This window comes from Vigna unguiculata, chromosome 11 (genome assembly GCF_037176805.1).
Source record: "Vigna unguiculata cultivar grain cowpea cultivar isolate G323 ecotype 2 chromosome 11, ASM3717680v1, whole genome shotgun sequence".
Classification (NCBI taxonomy): Eukaryota; Viridiplantae; Streptophyta; class Magnoliopsida; order Fabales; family Fabaceae; genus Vigna; species Vigna unguiculata.
The window spans coordinates 44,358,435-44,378,277 of record NC_140802.1 but is presented as its reverse complement, the minus strand read 5'-3'; the positions used below and the strand labels follow the sequence as shown (position 1 = coordinate 44,378,277).

Genomic DNA, 19,843 nt, shown 5'->3' with positions numbered 1-19,843 from the left:
CTTTATTAATTACATGCATGAATAATATCCCTTCCTTTCAGTCAAGTATAAAAGAAGACGATAATATGATATATGTAGATGTGAAATTTACCAATTTAGTGTAATTTTTTTTCGAAATTGTCAAAGTGGGCATTTTTAAATTTTGTTTATCGAAATGGAGAAGTAGTCTTTGATAGATACGACTTCGTAAGTCTAAACTGGTCCTAGACCATGGCTTACTTGAAATGCTTTCAAACAAACTTGTATTTCGATGATACACAATCTTATGCAAGATGTGAACACTGAAATTCCATGCATTCGCCTAAGAAATGTCTACGTAATCCCAGTCAAATGTCCACGTCCATCACTTTTTAGAAAGCATGATGTTGAGTTTGCATCAAGACCATTAACCATGGCCACTGATATCATGTCTAGTAGTTATGTGATCATAGCTAACCCTTTGGGGAGTAATGGAAGAAAATGAGGAGAATCTTCGTCAACGACTTGTTCTCCTCTCCTAGACACCACTAGTTCAAACACAAAAGGAACAAAGATGCTGACATCTACAACAAATGCAACAATGTGAGTATCTGAGATGTTTCACAACACTATTGTAATGTGGCGAGGAAATTGATTTTTAATCAGGTACTTTAGAAAGGGTAGGGTGAATGGAGGGTCAGGGTCAGAAGAAGTAGAACAAGTAAATACTACCTTTACGTTGCTTACGCATATTTATGCATTTTTTTCTTCTGATTATGTGCAATGGTTAAGGATTTTTTATTTGGATGGAGATAAGAGAAAGGTGAAGGAATGAGAAAGATAGAGAAGTATCACGATATAATGATGGAATAGAGAATGAAGCAATAGAAGAATGACACAAGCGTTGAAGAGGACTTGTCCATTTTGGTAAAAAAAAATTAAAATGCCCATTTTGATAATTTTGAAAAAAAAATGGTAAATTTCCTTATGCGGATTTTATAATGTTTAAATTTAACACATGTGTATATTTAGTTAAAGTTATGAAGTGTATATTATGATTGGTATCATGATATGACATGTGAATGTGATGTCTATATGACATATCAAATGATATGCGTAAATTTTAAGATGATATGGATACATTTGTTGATATATATATATATATATATATATATATATATATATATATATATATATATATATATATTGCTATTATTTTACATAAAATTTTTAAATTAATGACTTCTATTTGTGTTATTATATTATAATACTATTGTAACGATCCTCTTACACGCAAACTAACGTAATTATAACAAACAAATCTATAATTTATTAATTTTGATTATAAACTTCAAATATTGAAATAAAACATAATTTTGCATGCATTAAATTGGTCGAGACATCCACTATCCAGTATTGTTAAACATATACAAATCGTGTGACTTAACATATAAAAACGCTATTTTTTTAATTAATATACTATATTTCAAAACACAATTTGAACATTGTTAAACTACTAAATTACCTTATAAACATGGGACTAGTGGAGAGTTACTCACAAGTGAATAAGTATTACTATTTAAAACTATCCTTTTATTTATTTGTTGTTGTTTATTTAAAGTTTCTCCATTGCAATCATGATGACCTTTTTCCAACTATATGTACAACTGTCGGTTACTTATTTGCTTATGAGCGTTAACTCTCAATTATTATAAAAGAAAAAAATAATAATAATAATAATAAATAAATAAATAAATCGATAAGATATTTACACAAGAGTGCATAGGATGGCCCTCAGATATAAAGAACTTGTTCTCATAAAAGTGCTAAAAGTTGTTAGCTGAACCGATTTTAAGAAATAAGAGTACTATATCTAATGGCGTATTTCGTTCCACCGAAAAAAAAAAGGACGAGAAAAAAAAAAATTAAAAGAGCAAAAAAGAAAGCTTCAAAATTTTGAAAAAGAAAATACAGAAAACAAGACCCATTTAACTAGGATCTCCAGAAAGTAGGGGGTTTTGGTGGTTTTAGTCCCCAATCTTTATACAGAAAAAGAAAAAAATTGCAGAAAACAAAACAAGGGTATGTGAATTCTGCAACAAATTTTCACATAGAATTGATCAACGAGAGCGTTTACTTTTTTTTACTAAAGGATGAGTAATCGAGGGAACTTTGTAGGCTGCGTAATCAGAATCATGAACCCAATTGGAGTATCCTTCCCCAGCTTTGGCTTTTGGCATTTCAATTACTCCAACTAAAGAATCAAACTGAGGACAAAGATTGGAACCACTGCTAAATTGAGATTGCAGTGGGATCGAGCACATGCTCACTTGAACATCTTCATTCGGAAACTCATAATCCTGAATGAAACAAAGCCTTCAAACTTGTTAAACAAAAATAAACTCTTGATTAAAGTTAACGGTATTACATTAACTAAAGACCATATACCTTAGAGAAAGCATTTGATGTAGCAAATGAAGCATCTAAAAGGTCTTCCATGCAGTAACCAGGAATGGTCTGAATCAAGTACTCAGATATGCTACTTGTTGAAACCGAGCTCGTGTCACAAAGCGTGCGAGAAGAACCAAAAGAACCAATATTTTCGTTTGAAACGGTTGTTCTTGTTTTTTCTTCGAGCTTTATTCCAGTGAGAAGAAACCTGTCGTGTGTCTTGGTGTGTTCGTTGACATCATGGATGGAAACATCACATTGTCTGCAAAGTAGAGCTCTGTCTTCTCTGCAGAAGACATAAGCACGCTTCTCCTGCCAAAGAATTTAAATAAAGTGAGAGATGTTTTATGCTGTCTGCAAGGACTTCCATGCGTTTCGGAATTCCGTGAAAAGAAATTGCTTATAAACTAGTGTCAGATTTGATTCTTCGTCAATATGGGACTAGTTTAACGGTTCAAAACACAGAAAAAGGAAAGAAAAAAAGGAGTGAGTACATGACAGATATCACAGAGAGTGGTGGTGGATTTCGAAGTGGGGTTGCTGAGAGAGAGGCGTTTGTGTTTGTCTGCGAGCTTGTTGGCATGGTGGATGGTGCGATCACAAGCATGGCAGAGAGCTGCTTCATCTGAAGGACAGAACAAGGAAGCCACTTCTTTGTGACACACATCACACTGAATCTTCATCTCTGCTTTGTGTTGTGTTGTTGAATGTTGGATTTGTTTTGTTTTGAGTTTTGAGGTGAAGAGAGTGATAATAGAGACAAAAAAATCATGGGGTTTTGGTTTTGAACATGATCGTGGTCCAGAGAAAACAGGTGAGGGTATTAAGTGTGTTTTTCTTGAACATCTGAGAGAAATCTCTGGATGAATGCCTTGGGAGATAAAGACATGGATGTATCAATGACTGCCTTTTCTTTTCTCTTTCTTTGAGTAAAGTTGAAGGAACCAAGTTGCCCTAATTTTTTTATTTTTTTATTTATACCAAAAATTTTCACTCTTTATAAGGTGGAGTAACTTTCAATCTCTCATCTCATACAAAAAATGTAAATTAAAATAAGTAAAATGATATTATCTCCCATTTAATTCTCAATTATTTTTACGTAATTTAATTTATTGTAAATCATTAATTAATATAATATTATATTATTATTTTAAAGAATTATAATCCATATTAAATTGTTAAATCATGTAGAAAAATAAAAGATGAAAAAAATAAAGGATGAAAATCAAATAATGGACATGAAAAAATAAATACAAAGTTATTCCAAACTTTCATGTAAAACTGTTAGAAATGTTACTCAAAAATCTACTCTTATATCACAGACTGATTTTGTGAAATTCCATTCAAAATTTACATCACAGATTTAATCCATGACTTTGTAATTAATGCTTGACAGTTACAGTGTCAAAGATATATATAATTTTTCAATAATTACTATAAAATAATAAATTTATTATATACTAGTGTAAACATACATGCGCTATCACGTCTGTATATACATTTTTTAAATATACATGATATTGTAATAGTATGTGATAATATTGTAATGTTATTAAATTAATATATAAACTAAAATTATATTTATTAAAAATAAAATGAAATATATCAGAACAAATAAAAGAATAATTATTGATAAATAAAGAAGAAGAGAAGAAACAAAAATAACCGATATTATAAAAAGTTTGTAAAAATAACAGTCATTTTTTAAAAATTTAATAAATTATTATATTTAAAAGATAAAATTGATATTTTGAAATGTGGATAAAAAAGAAGAATTTATATATATATATATATATATATATATATATATATATATATATATATATAAAAGATGCTGGTAATTTTTTAATTACCATGTTTTAATGAGATGATTTTACTATTCAACAAATAAAAAGCAATTTATCACTTATTTAAAAAAATAAATAATTGAATATTTTTATTTTAGAAAAAATAAATAACTTTCTTTAAACAATGGTTACAAATTTATTTTATATGATTTTTACAAAGTTATATTATATATATTAAGTATTGGTTTTACTAATTATTTATAGAAATAATAAAAGTATACATTTTAATGTAATAAAATATAAATATAGATACTCGGAATTACGGTGTTTTCCTAGTGTAGATAAAGAGAACGTAAGCGGTGTTAATAGCTTTGTTTTCGTATTAAAAATAATAGTTATCATAATAAGAAAATTCAACCACTTACGTAAATAGGAAAAAAAAGAAAATAATGTTATAACGGATGAATAATTACAAAATTATTAAAGTAATCTAAATTATTATGTCTTTTCTTCGTTGATTATTAATATGAATTATTTTACAATATCATTATTTTATAAATTATCATGGTACATCTTTATGCCTTTGCCAGCTACAGAGATATACAGCAAGGAGTGGGGAATACTGCACAGTTGTCAGTTTTTTAAAATTGAAGTTTTTATTTATCTTTTTAGAATTTTCAAACGAAGTTATTATAAGTAATATTAATTTTTTTATTTTTTTAATTAAATATAGATATAAATGATATATATATTTTTTTAAATCAGTATAAGTATTAAATGAATTAAATAAATTTGATGTATCAAATTTATATTAATTTTTTTATCTTTAATTTATTTATAAATTAAACATTAGATTAACACAGACTTAAACTTATATTTTCATCTCAATAATTATTTTGTTAAAAGAGAGTGTTTTCTACGTTGCTACATTTTTCTTTATATATTTTTTTAAATGTGACATTCTTACAGTTTAAGAATTTGAAATCAGGTATATGAAATTTTAATCTTAAGCTACATTTAGTGACTATAATAGAAATATACGTAACAAATTAAACACGATACAATCTACACAATTTATGAATAAGGTTGATACTGAGCTTTTTAAATTTAGATTTGAAAAAGGGACACGTCAGGTTCAAAGAATGTAGTCGAAAAAAAAAATATAAAATTAAAACTAAAATGGTTGAAAGATACATCGTATAATCTTAAACCTTATAAATTATAACTTATTTATTGATTCACATCACTTAAAGATTATATACATGTGCTCACTTTTAAGAAATCAACGTAAATATATTAGTTATAGTTTTTATTCTTTTTTTCTCTTATCTAATTATATCTGTTAGCTTTCAACCGCTTTCTAACTTTCAACGTAAATATATATTTTTATTTTTATTTAATTTATAAATTTTTTTTTTCTTATCAAATTGCTCCATCCCGATGAGTCAAGACCCAACAAATTTGCAGTCTGTAATTCCGGTTCTAATTTTTATATTGAAGTGGTATATTCTATCAAGAGAAATATCTCATCCAAATTATTAGTATTTAGTATACTTTTCTTTAGGCTTAATTAATAATTTAGTATATTTATTCAGTTATACGATTTTTTTTTTTGTATTTTGTATTTATTATGTTTTAAATGTACTTAATTTTGCAACACTCATGATATTGACATTAGTATCGTGTGATTTGGTTTGATTCGAAAAGTGTCCCAGGGAAAATCTTAAATTATAACCAAATTTAGTAATTAAAAATAGATTATTTGCTACATGATTGATTTAGACATTAGATATTAATTTACAGATTAAAAATAATTGATAATTAAATTAGTTTAAAAAAATTATAATTAATCTTTAAATTAATAATTAAAATAATTTTTATTATGGTTTAATCTTTAAATTAGTCGTAATATCATCTACCTAGATTTTAGCTATTAGATGAATTGGTTATTAAACTAGCTTTTAATTAATTATTTAAAACCAATTTAAAAAATAATTTTTTTATAACCAAAATTTATATGGTATGTAACTAAAGTGGTATGTAACTAATATTATTGACTAATTTAGATATCAATTTATACTATAACTTATTATAATTATGAGACAGATCATAATATCACTTTTTAAAACTAGTATAGTTATTAATATTTTTTTTTTATAAATTAATATATAAATTTATTACAATAGTAACTAATTATTATTTTTTATTAAATTTGATTATTATTTAAAAAAAAATAGTAGTATGAAAACGTGTATTATTTTTTAAACTATTTTTTTTTATTTTTCATATATTACTTTCTTTAACACCATCTACCAAAAAATTTAACATGCAAATATGAAAATTAAATTACATTAAAAGATAACACTAATTTAATAGAAAAGACAAAAACAATCTACTATAAATATAAGAACCCAAACTGGTAGGGATAATACCATTATACCCATCATTAATTTCTCGACACCTGTCCATTAGGTTGGTTTTTTTGTCATTCTTTGATTTTTCGGGTTCTGCTTAGAAGTCCAAATCTTTCCCTCCTGTTACTGCAGCTGAGTTGAAAGATTTCATTTCAAGTCAGACTGTATTCTTCGGTAGCTTCCATTATACTCTTTCGTTTATTCATTTTTAAATTTCCTTTCATTGTCTCCCACTGTTTATCATTTCTCTCTTCTATCTTCCTCACAGTTTATCATTTCTCTCCGAAGTTGGTGCTTGGTTTGTGTTTATCTTCGTCAAACTGTAGGATTCAACTTTTTCATAATCATCTATACCTTTGTGTTTTCTGTGCTTCATGAATTTTTTTTGTTTTATTGTTCTTTACCCTAGGTTTTCGTTTAGTTTATTTGAAGTTGAACTTCAGTTGTTGTCATTTTCTGTGTTGTTTCTAAATCTGTCTTCTTTGTTCATCTTTCTTAAAGTTTACGTATGGTTTTTATATTATGGTTACTTGATGCTAAAATTTTCTTATTTCCGTTCTCCGTAACGATGGTCTGTTTTGTTATATTTGCACTATAGTTATGATATTTTTTTTTTGTTCACCATTATGCTCTGTTTTCCGTTAAAGTTATTGTTTTTATGATTATGCTTTACTTTATTATTGAAGTATAGGTTTTTATTGTGTGATAGTTCAATGTATTTCTATTGATGATATGTTTTTTTTTCGTAGGTCGTAATGGCAAAGAAGTTGGATATGATTAAAGATATTGATGGCAGGAGGGAGACCCTGAAACTTGGTGTGAGAGTGCTTGATTTGTGGTATATTCATAACCGCGAATCCAATGTGCACCTTGAAATGATTTTGATTGACCAAATGGTAATAATAATGTATTCTTTCTTTTTTGTTTGATTGTGTTTGAGAATGTTGTATTTATTGGTTGTTGGTTTTGCATATCGTTTGTTAGGGGGACAAGATACATTGCATAGTTAAGAAGGACGAATTTGATATCTGGGATGGTAAGTTGAAGGAAGGCGATACATATATCATGCACAATTTCAAAATTGTGAAAAATGATGGTCAGTATAGAGTGTGTGACCATCCTTTTAAATTGTTGTTTATCGGAGCCACCTTTGTTCGTCCCCAACCCATTGCAAATATACCCAATAGTGTTTACCAGTTTCGGAGCATAAAAGAGGTAGTGGCCGGTAATTTCTCTCCAGATTTGTTGATTGGTATGTACTATGAGAATGATCTTATTTCCTTTATTTAGGCAAGTCTGATGTTGTAATTATTCTTGCTTATAATTTGTAATCTTTATGATTTCAGATTTGATCGGTTGGGTAGATAACGTCAAAGCTAAGGCACAATCTAAAAACGTTGTTTTTAGTTTGATGGATCTGAGGTAATCACGTTATGATGATTATTTTGCGAGGACATCTTATTTCTTTTAATACCCGTTCGTTTAACCCAATTCTTCATATACAGTGGTGGAGTAGTTTCTTGTACGTTATGGGATGAATATTGCAAAAAAATTTTAGAAAGGTATAATGACAATCCAAATTCTAACAAGTTGGTTCTCATTCTTACTCAAGCCAAAGTTAAAGCAGCTACAGGTACTTATGCCGTTATTTTATTATGGTATGTTAAAAAGATATTTGTTTTGTTCCTGAATAATTTTGGTTTCAATAGGGGAATGGCCAGTGTCTGTGTCCAATACATGGAATGGGACAAAATTACTTATGGATGATGCTATTCCCGAAATTACACAATTCAAACAACGGTTAAATGAGTAATCATCGTGTCTTTGTTTCAAATTTATGTAATATATCTACATGATTAGGTATAAGTAATGTAATAATTCAATTGCAAATAATTGTTTTATGATTACTTATATTTCAGAATGTCTGCTGATGACTTAACAATTATGAGTCAATCTGGAAGTCAATTGACTCAGTCCTCCCAATACAGTGATGCTGAAAGGTTTGTTTATAAATGTTTGGTGAAAAGCGTATCTGAAATTCCATTGATTAAAAAGGTATGTTTATAAACAAACTTATGCATTGTTTTGATTATATAGTAGTTTTTTTCGATGTTTGACATTTCATGGTCATTTTTTAGATATTTGACTATATTGGACCCTCTGCAGGAAATGATATGTGTAACTGTGGCCACAACCACTAAGTTTAGTCTTGATAATGATGGGTGGTACTACTTGGTTTGTAATCATTGCAACAAAAGAACTAATGAAACTGGTCCTTTCAAATGCACCTATTGTGATCAAGACAACAACATGCCGACGTTGAAGTTTGTATTTAATTTTATATTCAGTCAACTTTATATGCTCATGTTTTTGTATTTTATTTGTTATAATGTTTGAAATGTTTATAGGTATAAACTTCAGTTGCAAGTTTGTGATGATGCGTTTAATTATGCCAACTTCGTGGTGTGGGATCAAGAATGTAGAAACATTATTGGTATTTTCGCTGAAGAATTGCAAAAGAAAATGATCAAGGTTAATATTATCATCATCAGTCTCATTAGTTGCTTTGTCATTGATATGAAATTGTTTTTGTTTTCATTTTTTAATTAGGTGGGCGAAGATGATCCCAAATGCTTTCCCGATGAGTTGGATGTAATGTTAGGTTGTACTCTCGCTTTCAAACTTCGAACCCAACCAAGGAACAAATTTGCGTCTGTCATTAAAGTGTCTGACTTACCTGAAATAATCAATTACATTAAGAAGCTTATACAACCCGTAAGTGTAAGTATTTCCAATAATGTTTCTTTGCAATACTTCATATTTGGCTTTAAATTATACTCTTTATTCAATATGATATTATTGTAATTATTTTGTATTTGATAGCTTGGTGAGTGCAGTCATAAGAACATAATTGATCTAGGAGGTGATACTTCCACTGGAATGGTAAGTCCTTTTATAGTAGTTTATTTTTTCTTCTATATATTGATTCGTTTTGTAAAGATCCAAGTTCATAAAGTTCATTTAATATTATTGTTTGTCAATGTTATTTGGTTAGATTGCTGATTTTCGTTCAAAAGGAGTTTGTAATTTAGCAGCAGACAGTGATCATGACTTGGTAATTATTTTTTTATTTATTAAATTGTTTCTTTTGAATTTTTTTGAACGTATAATAATGTACTTGTAATTTAAAAATTCATGCAGATGAGTTTGAGTGGAACAGCTGACAATGATCCTGATAATTCATCTTTGGGTACTCCATCAAAGAGAATCGTTCCAAATAGTGGTGTATCTGTACAATCGTCTGAAGACATAGAGTCTGGTGAACTATCAGCTACCAAGCCCATGAAGACTATCAAGCAAGAGATCGACTGATTGGACTGTGTTTTGGTTTTTTGTAATTTGATGAATTAATAATTTCATCACTTTTGATAAATTATGTTAATTATCGTTACGACTGATAAAGTACTTTATTATTAATCAATCGTAGAACGGTAAAAGAACTTTTGTTGTATCTGCTTTCCTATCCTATTACACATAACGTTATTATCATTTAAGTGACATTATTAATTGAGTTTTGTCGTTCTTTTTTTAGTCAAATTGAACAGAAACTTTTTGGAACAAATTAAGGATAACTTTGGCTTAAAAGTCTTTTGATGTAATCATCTTTTACATGATATAATTTACGTCACAAAGAGTTAGTTTAATTGGTTTAATGATGATACTTGGAAGCTACTATAACCAATAACACTAATGTACTATAAACAATAACACTGATTGGAAACAAATAAGTAAACTACTATAAACAATAACTAACTGGAATCAAAATATATAATCTATTATAAAATATAACACTAATGTACTACAAACAATAACACTCATTTGGAACGAAATTAGTAAAGTACTATAAACAATTATGTAACTAGAATCAAAACATATAATCTACTATAAACAATAAGCTTCATTGGTTACAAAATAAGTTATAAGTTTGTCATTACTTTTAAATTCCATAAGCATCCATTAAATGTATTCCAAAACATATATAGGAAACTAAGATACTGTTACATAACAGTTTAAACTTAATCCTTCCTAACATTAATAATATTTGATCGATTTATATCGACCCCAAAAGTTATAACATCTCCAGCTTGGAATCCATTTGCAGCACAGAATTTCCTCCATCCACAACTTAAAAAGCATTCGTGTGTCCTTTTCTTGGCCCATCTTACGGTGCATGACCAAGAACCGCCATTCCTATTGCGAAGTTCATGATTTTTCCTGTTCTTTACCAACGCTTTTGAAGCAAACTCGGAATCCAAGTACTGAAAAATTACATTACAATGTATTAAAAATCTAATAAACGACTTAAAGGAAAGTATAGAATCTTCAAAAATCATACCAGTGAAGAAGAATTAACATCATAGTCGGTTAAATTCTTGGTCGTTTTGTAGTAAAAATCTCTTTCTAAACCATCTTCCTCATTTATGGTAGGTTCATCTTTGATCAAATCCAAGGAATAAATGACTTCATTTCCCGTCAAAGAGAATATCCTAAACAAGAATTTGCGATCCCCTATAAAATTCAGACGCATAACGTGATCCTCACGTAGATCATAATTGGTTACCATTTTTTCTAATCCGTGTCTAGCAAATATCCTTCCCGTGTAAGATCCCTCAATGAAAACTTCATAATTCTTGCCCACGGGATCTACCATCTCAACTTTCTGGTACATATCTGGATTTGAGGAGTCAAATATTGGTCCCCAGAAATGGGAAAAGGCATCATCGAAAATGATAGATCCCTGATTCACAATTGGAATATGAATTATGATGAAATTAATGTAAGTACAAAATTTTGTCAACTTAAAATTAGTAAAAATTAGTAATTTAAAAATATTTACCTGTTCCAGTGGAAAATCTACGCAGAAACAGGTGAAGAACTTTACTGATCTCAGAGGTTTAGGAAACCGAGTTTGTTGATTAGGAATAGGGTAATTAATTTCAGTCCAATCCCAGTCGAAAACCCTAAAATGAAACAAGTTTCCTCCTGCATAACGAACAGTTATAAAATATAGAAGCCTTAAGTTATACATTTTTGCTAACAGAAAACCTGCAGGGAACTTTCTTTCAGCCAATAATGGTTCATTCAGTTGTATCTCGAATGCATTTCCTTTTGGATCTATAAATGTGCAGCATTGCAAACCAATTTCTTTCTCCCAATAAACAAAGAAGGGCTTTTCAAAGGCAACATAGTCCTGCCAAGTATCAATTACAGTATTATAAGTCTTTGAACATTACCCCTGACAACCATATTCCAAAGACAAATTGTCAACCTAATTCAAACCACATTGGAAGAATATTAACTTTTCGACTAACAATTTTTTGGGGAATTTGTAAAAAACCGACCAACAATAACACATGAATGAAAAAGGACATTAATTTATAATCTAACAAAAAAAATGGACGACTAAACTTCAAAACCATATAAACTGACCGCAAAAATGATGTTAAAAAAAAAATAACGAAAAATACTGGAAATGACTTACCTTGATGGGATTAAGAACCGATAGCCAACACGGATGGAAGTTGCTAAGGCTTGCAGAAGAAGACGAACCCATTGCAAACCGAAACTTGCAGAAGTTTTAGAGACTGATTTTCGAAGATTTGCTTGAAATCTAAACGGCATACTTATATATAATATATAATAAAAAAACCGACATCTTAATTACATTGTCATTATTATTGTATATGAACTCGGAATGTGAACGGCCAGTATATATTTTCTATCCATACACTATTGCGTATAACTATATATATATTTCATTATATTGTCTATATATATAAATATTAGCTTTTTTAATTGACGGCAATCAATAGTGTTGCATTAAATTAAGACGACTGTACTCATTGCACTACAATGTACTTTAACTCTGTAATGACCCTACTATACTCATTGCATGAACAACTTTTCATTAATTGGACAAGACATATTATTGAAATCCGGATGTAAGGAAAATTAATGGACTTTCATTTCGCGCCATTATTGTTGCATACACAATGAAGATAATTAACCATCAAAAACAGATTCAACTAGCTTCAAACATAAGATTACTCCCAATGTATCGGACAGAAGCTATTCAATACAACATCTCCAAACTTCCAATGAATCAAGATCTCATTTACAACATGCATACAGGTATCACTTTTTTAAGTTCTGATTTTTTCCAAAATGAATAATATATCATTGCTTCATTAATAAAGACTTTGATTTTCAGTACATTGTAATATTTGTAATATTGTTTTGAAATGCTGTTACTTGATATCAATTATCTTAATAATGGAGGACGAAAACTCTTCCTACATTTGTTCTGCAAATGCACGATCAAAAAGAAAAACCATACTCAAAGAGAAGAGGATTAACAAGGAAAATAATCAGCAATGCACACCGTCATTCAACTATCAAGCCAAAAGAAGAATGTTTACCCCATTCTGTGATGTGACAACTAATATTCTCAATCAAGAAAGTACACAAAATTGTTATGAGGAATCAAATGAAGGAAATAGTCATACATATGCAGATCATACCATTTCACTGCGACAAAATTTGTTGCAAAAGTTTCATATAGTTGGTTCAAGGGAAACAATTCAGAGTCATTCCTATTTGTATAGAGGAACGTCTTCTCAGCAGAATGCAATACCTCAGACTGAGTCTTCTATCGGTGAACCTGTTGGAAAATGCTAATACATTATCTGATGATGTTACTGAAGGTACCATTGTCATATTATAACAAAAAGAACTCAAATATTTGGTTAACTTAATTAATCATCATATATGTTTGGAATAATATATGCAACTTCAATCATCAAATTTGGTCTATGAATGCAGATGAAATTATTGCTACTGTTATGGCAACTGATTATCCCAGTAGTTCAGCAGAGAGATATGATATCTAATCCTATATGAATGTGTTATTACATTCCATGATTAAATTAAATTGCTGATGACTTTCGTATTATTTCACTATTTATGCAGATATAGGAGATCCAGTTTTCATATGTAAACATTGTAAAGCCCAAATGTGGTACCAAGAAAGAATAGACAAACATGCACACTCTGCTAATCCAAAGTTTCAATTGTGTTGTGGTAATGGAAAAATTCAGTTGCCCCTTTTGAATGATCCCCCAATTGTAATGCAAAAACTGCTATTTGAATCCAATTCAATACAGTCTAGAAATTTTCAACAGCATATCAGAACATATAATATGATGTTTGCATTTACATCACCTGGAGCCAAAATTGATAACACATACAGCAATGGTCATGGTCCTCCTAATTTACGAATACAAGGCCAAGTTTGTCATAGAATTGGAAGTCTTTTACCACCTGTTGGAGAAGTACCAAGATTTGCCCAACTCTACATCTACGACACTGAAAATGAAATTCACAACAGAATACAATCATTAAGGTAATTCTACTTAACCAATATACTTCAATCGAAAACTTGTACAACTTAAGGCAATTTCAAATTATTGTTTTGTTTTAGGAACGATAACAAGGTTGATATCGAAATTGTAAAGAAGCTAACGGACATGTTAGATGAACACAATGTTCATGCAAAATCTTTTAGAATGGCAAGAGATCGCTATCGAGAGAAAGAATTTACGAATCTGAAACTAAGACTTATTGCTGATAGAACTAAGGATGGAAGGATATACAATACTCCTAATGTTTCAGAAGTAGCAGCCTTAATTGTTGGTGACGTTGACAGTGCTTCTCCAAGGGATATTATAATGGAAAACAGAAGTGGAAAGCTGCAAAGAATTAATGAGTTGCACACCAGTTACCTAGGATTTCAATATCCTTTACTATTTCCATATGGTGAAGATGGATATAGACATGATGTTACGCATCGCGATATCAGTAGTGGGAACAATTCAAAGAGGAACCGCCTAACAATCAGAGAATGGTTTTGTTTCAGAATTCAGACAAGACAGAATGAAGCCCAAACAGTACTTAGATCAAAGAGATTGTTTCAACAATTCGTGGTTGACGGTTATACTATGATAGAATCTGAACGGTTGTCCTTTATTAGGAATAACCAATCAAAGCTTAGAGTGGATAAGTACAATAATCTTTCTCAAACAAGTTCAAATATCCATGAAGAAGGATCAAGCAAGGGAAAAAGAGTTGTTCTACCATCCACTTTCGTTGGAGGCACAAGATTTATGAATCAATTGTATTTTGATGGAATGGCCATTTGTAGTTATGTTGGTTTTCCAGATCTGTTTCTAACTTTCACATGCAATCCCAAATGGCCTGAGATTCGCAGGATACTGTCTAACCTAAATTTGACACCATCTGATAGGCCAGACTTGATCTCAAGGGTATTCCGAATTAAATTCGATCAACTTCTTACAGACTTAACCAAAAATCATTTACTTGGAAAGGTTATTGCATGTGAGGATTACACTAAAACTACAAAGCTGTTATATGTTAATAATTCTAATTACAGGTTATAACTTGATATGTTTTCAATGCAGATATGTACACTATTGAATTCCAAAAACGTGGTCTGCCACATGCACATCTACTTCTCTTCTTGCATTCCAGTTGCAAATATCCAACTACGCAAGATATTGATAGGGTTATTTCAGCTGAAATACCATGTCCTAAACAAGAACCAAAACTATATGAATGTGTGAAAGATCACATGATTCATGGGCCATGTGGATTACCAAACAAATCTCTGCCTTGCATGAAAAATGGAAAGTGCTCTAGGTTTTATCCAAAGATGTTTCAAGAGACAACTGCTATTTCTGAAGATGGATTCCCACACTACCGCAGACGCAATAATTCAATATGTATTGTCAAGAATGACATTTGCTTAGACAACCGTTCAGTGGTTCCATACAACTCCAAGTTGTTGCTTAAGTATGAAGCTCATATCAATGTTGAATGGTGTAATAGAAGTACCTCCATAAAGTACTTATTCAAATACATTAACAAGGGTTATGACAGAATTACAGCAGCTATAGTGGATAACAACAACCAATCTTCAGGTTCGGCCAAAGATGTAGATGAAATCAAGCAGTATGTTGATTGTAGATATATATCACCCAGTGAAGCATGTTGGAGAATATTTTCATTTCCTATTCACGGAAGAAATCCAGCTGTAGAAAGACTATTTTTTCATCTTCCTGGTGAGCAGTCAGTCTACTTCAAGGATGACGACTATATTGACGATATACTAGGAAAACCTACAGTTGCAGAATCTATGTTTACAAGCTGGATGGAGTGCAATAAAACGCATGAAGATGCAAAGACTTTAACATACCCACTTTTTGTTTCAAAGTTTGTATATGTCAAAAAGGATAGATGTTGGAAACCAAGGAAAAAGGGCAACACAATTGGAAGACTCATTTGGGTGCCACCAACAGCAGGTGAACTTTTCTATCTTAGGAGAATGCTTACAGTAATCAAAGGGCCATCATGTTACAAAGACATTAGGACAGTCAACAACATAGTGTATCCAACTTTTAGAGATGCCTGCCAAGCGTCTGGATTCTTAGCAGATGATAATGAATACATAGAAGCTATAACAGAAGCAAAAGATTGGGGATCTGGTCACTTCCTAAGAAAACTATTTGTAACTATGTTAGTTTGTGATAGTCTTAATAGACCGGATCAAGTATGGGAAAAGACGTGGCATTGGTTGTCTGATGGAATACTACACAGAGAAAGAATAATAGCTGCAAATCCAGGTATATTTAAAATAGTACCCAACTTATTTTTTCATTGATCGCCAAAATACATCTTAGTAATTGTCATATTATTTATGCAGAATTGCAACTTAGCAATGACACCTTGAAAAATTTAACTTTATCTGAAATTGAAGACCTTCTTCTCAAAAATAGGAGAAGTTTGAAACAGTTTCCTTCAATGCCTTATCCTGATGCTTTTGCAACAACTAATTGTGGTAATAGATTGATATACTCTGAACTAGATTATAACATCGCTGAACAACATAACCTATTTGAAAGGAACTTCAATTCGATGACAGGTTAGTAGTTCAAATATAATTTTATCGTACATGATTAACGAAATAATTACAATGACTTGTGTTACAATTATTATATCCACCATTACCTTATTTCATGTTACAGTTGAACAAAAGAACATATTCAAAATGGTAAATGAGGCCGTTATGAAGAACAATGGTGGAATGTTTTTCTTGTATGGATATGGGGGCACAGGAAAAACTTTTATGTGGTCAACATTATCATCAGCACTGCGGTCACAGGGAAAAATAGTCCTCACAGTGGCATCAAGCGGAATAGCATCACTTTTGTTACCCGGTGGACGAACAGCACATTCTAAATTTAGAATTCCGATTCCTATACTTGAAAATTCCATCTGTAACATTGAACAAGGTTTTGATGTTGCCCACCTATTAAGAGTAGCTCATCTTATAATATGGGATGAAGCACCAATGGCACACAAATTTTGTTTTGAAGCGCTGGATAGAACATTAAAAGACATTATGAAAGATGATCCAACATGTAATTCAGTTTTTGGAGGAAAAGTAGTTGTATTTGGAGGTGACTTTAGACAGATTCTACCTGTCATTCCTAGAGGAAGTCGATCAGATATAGTGCATGCTACAATTAATGCGTCATACCTATGGAATCACTGTCAGGTATTGACATTGTCCAAGAACATGAGACTTATGCAATCAGGACTGCACAAATCTACAGCAAAAGAAATTGAAGAATTCTCTGATTGGATTGTTAAACTCGGAGATGGAAAGTTGTCTGAACCAAATGATGGAGTGGTTGAAATCGAAATACCACATCAATTTCTGATAACAGAATTCACTGATCCTCTTCAAGCAATTGTGGATTCCACTTATCCACAATTAATTCAAAATTACAGTGATAAAAACTATCTAAAGAGCAGAGCAATATTGGCCAGTAGAATCGAGACTGTCGATGAAATCAATGACTATATTTTGTCATTGATACCAGGTAAAGCATTTTCTATTCGGCAAATGCATTATATACTATAACACATGCAACAACAAGAAAAATAACAATAATACTGTTTTGCAGGGGACCACAAAGAATATCTTAGTGCAGATTCAATTGATAAATCTGATAATTTCACAAATGATGACATGGATATCATTACACCAGAATTTCTAAACTCATTGACTGTTTCAGGATTGTCAAGTCATAACATCAAACTCAAAATTGGATCACCCATAATGTTATTGAGAAATTTGGATCAGTCTGAGGGTCTGTGCAACGGAACCAGATTAATTATTACAAGACTGGCAAATCATGTCATTGGTGCAAGACCTATTACAGACAACAACAATGGAAATGAAGTATATATACCTAGAATGTCTATGTCCCCATCCCAGTCCCCATGGCCATTCAAGCTAATTAGAAGGCAATTTCCAATCATGTTATCCTACGCCATGACAATAAACAAATCTCAGGGACAATCATTAGGTTCGGTAGGATTATACCTACCGACACCAGTATTTAGCCATGGTCAGTTATATGTTGCAGTTTCTAGGGTTCAGTCTAAATCAGGATTAAAGATATTAATCCATGATAAAGAAAAAAGACCTTTGTCTCATACAACAAATGTTGTTTTCAAGGAAGTCTTCCAGAATGTGTAAATGGAAGCAACCTATATCTTTATCATTGTAATATGTCTCAACATTATATAGTACATGCACCTCTCTATATCTATTCCAGATCTACAATACGAAAAAAAAAACATAACAAGAAATATAACAAAATCAAAAAAATACACAATTTTTATAAAACATTATTCGTCTTGCATTTTTTAAAACAAAAAAAGACATATCGATAGTTATTAAAAATGAAAATGTCGAACGAAATGAAAACCAAAAGTTACCTGTTCTTGCGTCTTCCACTTCACTTGCTTCCCCCTCTTCGTTCTCCCCATCTTCATGTATTAATGATATAATAGTATGGATACCCAAAAACGATTCCCTATCATTTAAAACAACACCAATCAACAACGCAACAATCAAAATTACTAATTTGACCCTATTGACACCTAATTAATTTCTATATACACCACCACTATTTCAATACCCGTATTAAAACTATAATACGCATGTCAAAATACGCTACACTTTTATATTGCAATCATATCCCCCACAAAACACCTTCCTCTTAAAAATGGTCATTTACGAATGCCAGAATCGAAATACATTATGACATTATAAATTGTTATATTCAACTCATATTGTTAAGATGAGTTTAAGTTAACCATTACACATTCATTTGTCAAAATACATTCCGTTTGTTGTTATAATCAATCGGTTCATCTATCTATTCATCATTTCATCACTTCATCTATATATTCATTCTAACAGTGTAATCAATTATCGTAAAACCTCATTATTATAATAAAAAAATTTTACTCTTTCATTTTTAAAAAACCAATAATTTTCTTACAACAGCTGACAAACAAAAATCCAACCATTAAGTACGACAAAACGAAATTATTATCCATTACTATACATCAAAAATTCTAAGTTTTAGAAACCATTTACTTAATCTACCAAAATAAAGATATCCATACATACCAAACCAAAAATGTGAACATAATTAAAGTACTTGCGCCACACTTCCACACAAATGTTATCACATAACTTTATATTTAGCGTTACCAATCTAAAGTCAAAAAACAACCTAAACTTTAGTAATTATTATTGTTTTGTCGTCATCTTTCTGAACTTCCACCTTGATAGAGTCTCCAACGCATAAATTATTTTCACTGACAAATCTCTTCCATCCCAAACCCAGATAACATTCAGATTTTGATCTTGCAGCCCATCTAATTGAACATTCCCAGCTGTTTCGATTGCCATTTGATAGAATATACTTCTCCTTAGACCTCGACGATGCAGATCCACCAAATGAAGCGTTGAGATACTGAAAACAACAATTCAAATTGTTAACAAATTAACTCAACAATAAAATCAATACTCAAAAACAATACTGCCATTAAAGATATAAATAACAGTACCAGCGACGATGAACGAACATCGTAATCAGTCAAACACTTGACCAACGAATAATCTGCACCACAGTCAGCAAGATCTGAACCAACATTGGCACTACGAGAACAGGACCCACCATTTATGTTATAATCAATCTCCATTCCTTCTATAGAAAACAACTTATACAGGAA

General features: G+C 30.6%; 3 protein-coding genes across 3 annotated transcripts; 2 read left to right on the top strand and 1 right to left on the bottom strand.

The window, feature by feature from the left end:
* Nucleotides 1-1,883: 1,883 nt before the first annotated feature.
* Nucleotides 1,884-3,348, bottom strand: LOC114168823 (B-box zinc finger protein 21-like). Its single transcript, XM_028053788.2, has 3 exons — nucleotides 2,904-3,348; nucleotides 2,407-2,721; nucleotides 1,884-2,318 (listed from the first exon to the last, which is right to left on the bottom strand). The coding sequence occupies exons 1-3, from the start codon at nucleotides 3,090-3,092 to the stop codon at nucleotides 2,079-2,081; spliced, it is 744 nt and encodes a 247-aa protein (XP_027909589.1). The 5' UTR covers nucleotides 3,093-3,348; the 3' UTR covers nucleotides 1,884-2,078.
* Nucleotides 3,349-7,365: 4,017 nt separating this feature from the next.
* On the top strand, nucleotides 7,366-9,982 carry LOC114170420 (uncharacterized). Its single transcript, XM_085669398.1, has 12 exons — nucleotides 7,366-7,506; nucleotides 7,595-7,862; nucleotides 7,957-8,032; nucleotides 8,116-8,243; nucleotides 8,320-8,410; nucleotides 8,530-8,665; nucleotides 8,777-8,835; nucleotides 9,019-9,142; nucleotides 9,221-9,385; nucleotides 9,494-9,553; nucleotides 9,666-9,725; nucleotides 9,812-9,982. Exons 1-12 carry the CDS (start codon nucleotides 7,366-7,368, stop codon nucleotides 9,980-9,982), a joined length of 1,479 nt encoding a protein of 492 aa, XP_085525524.1.
* Nucleotides 9,983-13,632: 3,650 nt separating this feature from the next.
* LOC114170419 (uncharacterized) lies at nucleotides 13,633-18,293 on the top strand (the record flags this gene model as incomplete). Its single annotated transcript, XM_028055895.1, has 6 exons — nucleotides 13,633-14,072; nucleotides 14,151-15,064; nucleotides 15,148-16,368; nucleotides 16,449-16,667; nucleotides 16,771-17,631; nucleotides 17,716-18,293. Coding segments are annotated over 6 exons (4,233 nt in total), but the record flags the coding sequence as incomplete, so codon positions are not given.
* Nucleotides 18,294-19,843: the final 1,550 nt, after the last annotated feature.

Coding starts and splice junctions, on each gene's coding strand:
- LOC114168823 (XM_028053788.2), bottom strand. CDS start 3,092: ATGAAGATTCAGTGTGATGTGTGTCACAAAGAAGTGGCTTCCTTGTTC. Junction 2,722..2,903: donor CTCTCTGTGATATCTGTCAT/GTACTCACTCCT, acceptor ATTCTTTGGCAG/GAGAAGCGTGCTTATGTCTT. Junction 2,319..2,406: donor CATCAAATGCTTTCTCTAAG/GTATATGGTCTT, acceptor TGTTTCATTCAG/GATTATGAGTTTCCGAATGA.
- LOC114170420 (XM_085669398.1), top strand. CDS start 7,366: ATGGCAAAGAAGTTGGATATGATTAAAGATATTGATGGCAGGAGGGAG. Junction 8,244..8,319: donor CAAAGTTAAAGCAGCTACAG/GTACTTATGCCG, acceptor TGGTTTCAATAG/GGGAATGGCCAGTGTCTGTG. Junction 9,143..9,220: donor TGCAAAAGAAAATGATCAAG/GTTAATATTATC, acceptor TTTTTTAATTAG/GTGGGCGAAGATGATCCCAA.